The sequence below is a fragment of the Cynocephalus volans genome, chromosome 11, assembly GCF_027409185.1.
Source record: "Cynocephalus volans isolate mCynVol1 chromosome 11, mCynVol1.pri, whole genome shotgun sequence".
Lineage (NCBI taxonomy): Eukaryota > Metazoa > Chordata > Mammalia > Dermoptera > Cynocephalidae > Cynocephalus > Cynocephalus volans.
The window spans coordinates 60,063,510-60,070,662 of record NC_084470.1 but is presented as its reverse complement, the minus strand read 5'-3'; the positions used below and the strand labels follow the sequence as shown (position 1 = coordinate 60,070,662).

Sequence of the window (7,153 nt, the reverse complement as noted above, 5' to 3'; positions counted from 1 at the left end):
TTTCCTGCCTCTCCACCCTCTGAGGAACCCCCTAAGCATTGTGCCTGAATGCAATATTTACTGAATTCATCAAAATAATCATAGTAAAAATTCTAACAGAAAATTAGTAAATAAAAGATATAAATCTGTCCCTTCAACACCCAGTTCTTTGCTCCAAAGAGGACTCATTTCATCTGGTGTCCTTCAGAGACGAGTTTGTGAGTGTAAACCAGTATATAAACTTTAAAAAATTTATCCAAGGGACTGGCTTATTAGCTCACTTGGTTACAGCATGATGTTGACAACACCAAGGTCAAGGGCTCAGATCCCCTTACCAGCCAACCACCAAAACCAAAAAAAAAATTTACCCAAATAGCAGCACCATCTACCCACCATTCTATTCCTTGCTTTTTCACTTAACAACTGCCCTACAGCCACACACTTTATTCTTTTTAATAGCCACCAAATATTCTTTGGAATACTTGTATAGATGGCCCTAGTTTTATTAACATTTTTATATGACAAAAATCTAGGAATGAGACCAAAGTTTGTATGCACTTTTTTTTTTGTACAGTTGGTCTGTGTGGAGGTCAGAACTCTTGAACTTGGTGTATGTATATTTTTACAAATTATTGTAAAGCAAACACCCGTGTAACTATCACTCAGGGTCAGAAAAAGGCCCTCCAGAATCCCCCCATGTGTCCTGACTCAATCACATCCCCTCCCCCTTTCTCTTAGAAGGAACCATTATCTCTCTGTGCTTATTTCCTAGCTTTTCTTTATAGTTCTACTACTATGCTTGTATCACTAAGCAGTACAGGTTAGTTCTGCCTGTTTTTGAACTCTTTATCAATAGAATCATACTATTTGTATTCTTTTGTGTTTTTTTCACTCAACACTGCGTTTGTAAGATTCACCACATGGCTAGGTATAGCTGTGGCTCCTTCATTTCCATTGCTGTATGAGATACCACAATATATCCTGCTGGTGGTAGATATTTGGGTTGTTTCCAGTTTTGGGCCATTATATGAATATGGGCACTATGAGCATTCCTGTACAAGTGTCCTGATACATAAATGCATGGATTTCTGTAGGGCATATATTTAGGAGTGCAATTGTTGGTTCATAGGCTATGTTTGTTTGACTTTAGTGGTTTTACCAAACTGTATTCCAAAGGGGAGAGTTGCCCTCTACCAGCAGTACTCGTGTTCTTCACATCTTTGCCAGCACTTGGTATCTCCATACCTTCAGAGGTAACTATCTGGTAGATGGGTGGTGATAGCCCCCTTCATCTGAGAAACAGCTGAAATTTAAAGAAATTATTTGATAAGTCTTTTTTTGAGTGTATAAAATGCAAAACCATTTGCTGATATGTCAGTGTAATACATTTTTCATAGGTGGGAGCTATTGTAGTTCAGGCAGCCAAACTGAGTGGCTGGATGTATGGCCAGAAAAGCAAGGGTAGGATCAGAGCCAGCCTAACCTCTAGCCCCTCCTGGTGCAGTCTCTGCCCCTGGCTTGGCCTGAGCCAGGCTGGGGTTTCCTAAAGGCAGCGCCTGTGCTATGGGGAGAACTGGGGAGTGGTACAGCTGAGCCAGACCCCATCCTGCCTGCAGCTTAGAGCCTGGCAATGCCGTTTGGGTGTGTAACTCTGGGCGACAAGAAGAACTATAACCAGCCATCGGAGGTGACTGACAGATATGATTTGGGACAGGTCATCAAGACGTGAGTGTTGGGCAACGGTGGGTGGGTGGGCAGGTGGGCACTAAGGGCTGGGGGAGGGGGAGCAGAGTGCAGCCCATTATAAGGCCAGGGCTGAGTGGGGTGCCTGTCGGCTATAGTGAGGAGTTCTGTGAAATCTTCCGGGCCAAGGACAAGACAACAGGCAAGCTGCACACCTGCAAGAAGTTCCAGAAGCGGGATGGCCGCAAGGTGCGGAAGGCAGCCAAGAACGAGATAGGCATCCTCAAGATGTGAGTGTGAGGCCTGGGGGCAGGGTGGGGTAGCAGGGAAGGGCTTAGAGGGCATGTAGCCTCAGGCAGTACCAGCCTCTGGCCAGTTAGTCTGCTGTGGCAACTGTAGTGACAAGAGCCTCTCCAAGGGGTTCACCCAGCCCTAAGTACTGGTTCTTCTCTCTAACACCAGGGTAAAGCATCCCAATATCCTGCAACTGGTTGATGTGTTTGTGACCCGCAAAGAGTACTTCATCTTCCTGGAGCTGTGAGTGTGGGTCTGGGGTCCCAGGATTCCCCAGTCCCCAGGGCCTTCACCTTTCTGACCCTCTGCATCTAAGGAAAGCCCCCTTTCTGGACCCTTAGGGTTCCAGGTCCCTGTGCCTTGCCCAGCCAGCTGCCTGGTGCAGGCAGCCTGCCCAAGTACTCTTGCCCTACCCCCGATCCTGCCCACGCCGGGCTCAGGGGCTGGTGTCCCTCAGGGCCACGGGGAGGGAGGTGTTTGACTGGATCCTGGACCAGGGCTACTACTCGGAGCGAGACACGAGCAACGTGGTGCGGCAGGTCCTGGAGGCTGTGGCCTACTTGCACTCACTCAAGATTGTGCACAGGAACCTCAAGGTGAGGCCAGGGAAAGAGTCAAAGAGTCAGTTGACAACTGGGCTGGGGCTGGAGTGGGCAGCAGCTTAGGGCCTTGGTCCAGCCTCTGAGGCCCTCATGGTGTCTTCTGCTCACCCACATACTATTCCTGGCTGGAGCAGCTGGAGAACCTGGTGTACTACAACCGGCTGAAGAATTCAAAGATCGTCATCAGTGACTTCCACCTGGCTAAGCTAGAGAATGGCCTCATCAAGGAGCCCTGTGGGACCCCTGAGTATCTGGGCAAGCAGGGGGTGGGGGAGCGGTGGGGTTGGGGGCAGCCTTTAGGGAGTTGCCCTGGGTAGGGGGAAGAAGTCTCCATCCCAGGAAGTGGGTGTGGATGGTACCAAACCTGGCCAGGCCTGATACTGACCAGCAGATGGACACTGTGTTTGTAGCCCCAGAGGTGGTAGGCCGGCAGCGGTATGGACGCCCTGTGGACTGCTGGGCCATTGGAGTCATCATGTACATCCTGTGAGTAGATGAGCAGATGAGCAGGCTTGCAACCTGGTGGGGTGGGGGTCTGTGTCTGTGGCCTTCCTGGGTGACCCTGTCCCCATGCAGGCTTTCAGGCAACCCACCCTTCTATGAGGAGGTGGAAGAAGACGACTATGAGAACCATGATAAGAATCTCTTCCGCAAGATCCTGGCTGGCGACTATGAGTTTGACTCTCCTTACTGGGATGATATTTCACAGGCAGGTGAGGAGGTGCCTAGCACATAGGTAGAGTGTAGGGCAGTGGGGAGAGCGGTGCTGCTCTCAGCTTCTTCTGCCTGATTTTGCCCTTGCCCCCCAGCCCATTCATCACCTCTAGACAGTGAGTTGGGATGCCCATGCCTAGCCCCTCCCTGTCTTTATCCCCAGCCAAAGACCTGGTCACAAGGCTGATGGAAGTGGAGCAGGACCAGCGGATCACAGCAGAAGAGGCCATCTCTCATGAGTGGTGAGCAGAGCTCACGGGAAAGGCCAGGATTCCCTTGACCTGTGTGCCCCTCACACTTAGTAGCCCCCATCCTTGAGTCCTTGAGTGTCTGGAGGCAAGCCTAGAGGCTCTGCCTATTAGTTCCTGAATCTCACAGGGAAAGGTTTGGGCAGACTTTCCACAAAGGCCCATACCCCTCAGATCCATAAGCACATGTACCCTTTTCAGGATTTCTGGCAATGCTGCTTCCGATAAGAATATCAAGGATGGTGTCTGTGCCCAGATTGAAAAGAACTTTGCCAGGGCCAAGTGGAAGGTAAGGCTTGATGGCTTCCCTTTCTTAGCCCAATCCCAAGTTCTTTTTCTGGCACCCAAAGTTTCTTGCCTGCACCACACCCCTGAAGTCATACACAAGCTTTTCTCAGGCCATCAGGTGATCAGGTGTGGCTGTAGCCACTATCATTACCTTAAGCAGGAGTGCTGAGCAGCTGGGTCCCTGGCCCTGGGGTGATCAGAGGCAGTCAGGGACACCATGGATGTGGCTGGATCTGACCATTGCAAAGGAATGGATCCAGCAAGACTTACCCTGAGCCTTTCTCCACTGTTCTCCTTTTAGAAGGCTGTCCGAGTGACAACCCTTATGAAACGGCTCCGGGCGCCAGAGCAGTCCAGCACAGCTGCAGCCCAGTCTGCCTCAGCCACAGACGTTGCCACCCCTGGGGCTGCAGGTGGAGCCACAGCTGTAGCTGCCCCAGCCACAGAGGGTGATGCTGCTCATGCTGCAAAGAGTGATAATGTGGCCTCTGCAGACCGTAGTGCCACCCCAGCCACCGATGGCAGTGTCACCCCAGCCACCGATGGCAGTGCCACCCCAGCCACTGATGGGAGCATTACCCCAGCCACTGATGGGAGCGTCACTCCGGCCACTGACAGGAGTGCTACTCCAGCCACTGATGGGAGAGCCACACCAGCCACAGAAGAGAGCACTGTGCTCACCACCCAAAGCAGTGCCACACCAGCCGCCAATGTAGCTGTCATTCCTGAACCGGCTGTGGCACAGCCGGACAGCACAGCCCCAGAGGGCACTACAGGCCAGGTTCCACCCTCTAGTAAAGAAGAGGCTGCTGGATATGCCCAGGAGTCTCAGAGGGAGGAGATCAGCTGAGTAGGCAGCCTGGTGGGGTGGGCGGGGGACGGGCAGGAGGGTGGGAGAGTGGATGAGGGGCTTCTCACTGTACATAGAGTCACTGGCATGATGCCCTCGCTCCCCCACACACCCACATCCCAGTGGGGCATACCTGGGGGCCACGGGAGAGTAGTCTTGTCTCCTGTGTGTATGTGCGTGAATGGTGGGCAGGCCAGAGGCAGGGCCGGCCCCAGCCCCTGCATGGATTTCTTGTGGCTTTTCTGTCTTGCTAGCTTCACCAGTTTCTGTTCCTTGTGGGATGCTGCTCTAGGGATACTCAGGGGGTCCCTGTTCTCCTTCCCTTTTCCTTCTTGCTTCACCATTTCCCCGGGCAGGTCTTGCAGGTCCCATACTCTCCCAGGCCCTAAACTTGGGTGGCCTTGCCCTGAGAGCTGGTCCTCCAGCGAGGCCCTGTCAGCGGTCTTAGGCTCCTGCACTTGAAGATGTGTGCCTGTGGTGGGGGGGCTGCTCTAGGAGTGGAACACAGGCTGGTACAGAGGATGTAGAAATCTAGGGCAGTATTAAGTCAAGACTGGTCACATGGCTGGGGGCATTGCTTGCTAGCTGTGGGGGTCCTCAAGAAGAGGAAGAGAATGAATAGGAAAGTAGACATTTCCACCTTTGTCCCTGGGAAGTCCCTCCTAAGACCCTCATGTTATTTCCTGCCCTCCTGATTCCCACAGTGTGTTGCCTTGTACGTTGAAACTTATGAACCTCAAAGGGAAAGGAGGAGCAATGAGGATGTGGCAATGAGACTTGGGAGGGCAGAGTAGAGACCCAGCACCCAGTGCTCCAGCCTATCTGGGTCCTTACCCTGGGCCAAACAGGGAGGGCTGCTATCCTCTTGCTCTTCCTATATGACCACCTCCCACAGGCTTAGCCCATAAGTCCTCTCCATTCCAGGAGGCCTGCAGCATGGCAGTACCCCATAGTCTGATTGGGGATTTGCCCTTCATAGGGGTAGATTTTGTATTCCCAGTTCAACAACAAAATGGAGAGGAACTCCCTCTATTTCTACAGCTTACTTCTATCAGAGGCCCAGGTGCCTCTGAGCCACACTGAGTTGCTTTTGCTGGGATGAGGAAGTAGGATAAGACTCCCCAGTTCCCTGAGGGAGGCTCCTGACAGGCACCCTTTGTCAGACCCCACCACAGCCTGGACTGGCAGCCACACTGGTCCTCGCCCTTGCTCGGCACTTCGTGGTGGTCCTGCCCTTCTCCCTGCATGCCTGTGGGTCTGCTCTGGTATATGAAGGTTGGTGGGCTAACTGTGCCTGCTGAACCTGGCAAATAAATGTCACCCTGCAAAGCCTCTGGCTACCCTCTTGCTTTTGCTTCCTCTGTCCTACCAGGGAGAAGCCCCTGGAAGGCAGGGGGGAGGGGAGAGGCTGGGAGCAGGTTCACAAGTAATGGCTGGTGCTCAGTGCCCTGTGGATTTCTTGGGCTGAGAATGAGGATCATTTTCACCAGTGTGTTCTTTGATGATGGGGGGGTGGGGGGTCCTCCGGACTGTAGAAATCCATTGTGGGTGGTGGGTCCTGAGCTGGGTTTGGGCCAAGGAATACCCCCTTGGGCTGAGAGTTCAAGTAAGGGCTGCTCATCCAACTCCTATTGACCAAGGAGCTTTTGTCTTGACTTGGGCATAGAGTTGGAACCCACTCAGGGCCAACCCCACAGGGAGAGATCTTGTTCATGGTCAAGATGGGCTTCCCTGGGCTGGGAAGAGGGTGTAGGGTGGGCATTGCAGAAAGGTTCTGTGCTGCTGTGTGTTGATTCCTCCTTCCTACGAGCACCTGTACTTTCCACATAAGCCCAAAGGATTTTACTCTTGAGTCTTTCTTCAGCTGGAGCTGATCAGCTTTATATTATGGGGCTCTGCATAAGGTTTCTTCTGCGGAGAAGTTACACTGCTAAAAATAGTAAGCATGAAAACCCGTAAGGAGACTTACTCCAGCCCAGATGGGCCTCGGTGAACTCACCAAGTCTTCTCGGGGAGGACCTCAAAGATAATTTCTCTGGTATGAGAATAATCAAAAGGGTTTGTTAGTCCCTGATCTCTGAAGGATCTGGGCCTCCAAAATTCCAACCCTACTACAGTCCCAGGCATAAGTGATCCTCCTGGAAGCTAAAATCAGAGTACTGGTCCTATTGTCTCCAAACTCAGGGATCGTCATATCTAACTTGGATAAAGCCAAGGTTAGCCTGGGGTGTCCTGAGTTGGGACCTATGTGTCCATCTTTCCAGAATCACCTAGAACCAAGGGCTGAGAGGGTGGAGCACTCTTTTGGTCTGTGGGAACTATGGGCTGCCAGCGCACGGTCACGCAGAGTCCAGGGGACCCATCGGGACCATCGTCCCATTCCCTTGCGGCCGCGGTTTTCTTGAATGTCCCAAAGTACAGAAAGCCCAGAACTGAGGGGCCCAGGTCGGGCCTGCCTCACCGCTGGTTTGGGACGACAACGCTCTGCCTGCTCC

The 7,153-nt window shown here is 52.5% G+C and overlaps 1 protein-coding gene across 3 annotated transcripts in view; it reads left to right on the top strand.

The window, feature by feature from the left end:
• The window catches only part of CAMKV (CaM kinase like vesicle associated), an 11,811-nt gene extending 5,821 nt beyond the window's left edge, over positions 1–5,990 (top strand). For 2 of the 3 annotated variants that reach the window (XM_063114057.1, XM_063114058.1), the window contains exons 2-11: positions 1,596–1,704; positions 1,821–1,952; positions 2,125–2,199; positions 2,414–2,552; positions 2,693–2,813; positions 2,969–3,044; positions 3,135–3,271; positions 3,436–3,514; positions 3,722–3,809; positions 4,110–5,990. In XM_063114057.1, coding sequence (XP_062970127.1) covers positions 1,610–1,704; positions 1,821–1,952; positions 2,125–2,199; positions 2,414–2,552; positions 2,693–2,813; positions 2,969–3,044; positions 3,135–3,271; positions 3,436–3,514; positions 3,722–3,809; positions 4,110–4,658 — 1,491 coding nt within the window. In that variant the 5' untranslated portion in view covers positions 1,596–1,609 and the 3' untranslated portion in view covers positions 4,659–5,990. The remainder of the gene's footprint in view (positions 1–1,595; positions 1,705–1,820; positions 1,953–2,124; positions 2,200–2,413; positions 2,553–2,692; positions 2,814–2,968; positions 3,045–3,134; positions 3,272–3,435; positions 3,515–3,721; positions 3,810–4,109) is intronic. The other variant, XM_063114059.1, reaches the window with a different exon arrangement.
• Positions 5,991–7,153: the final 1,163 nt, after the last annotated feature.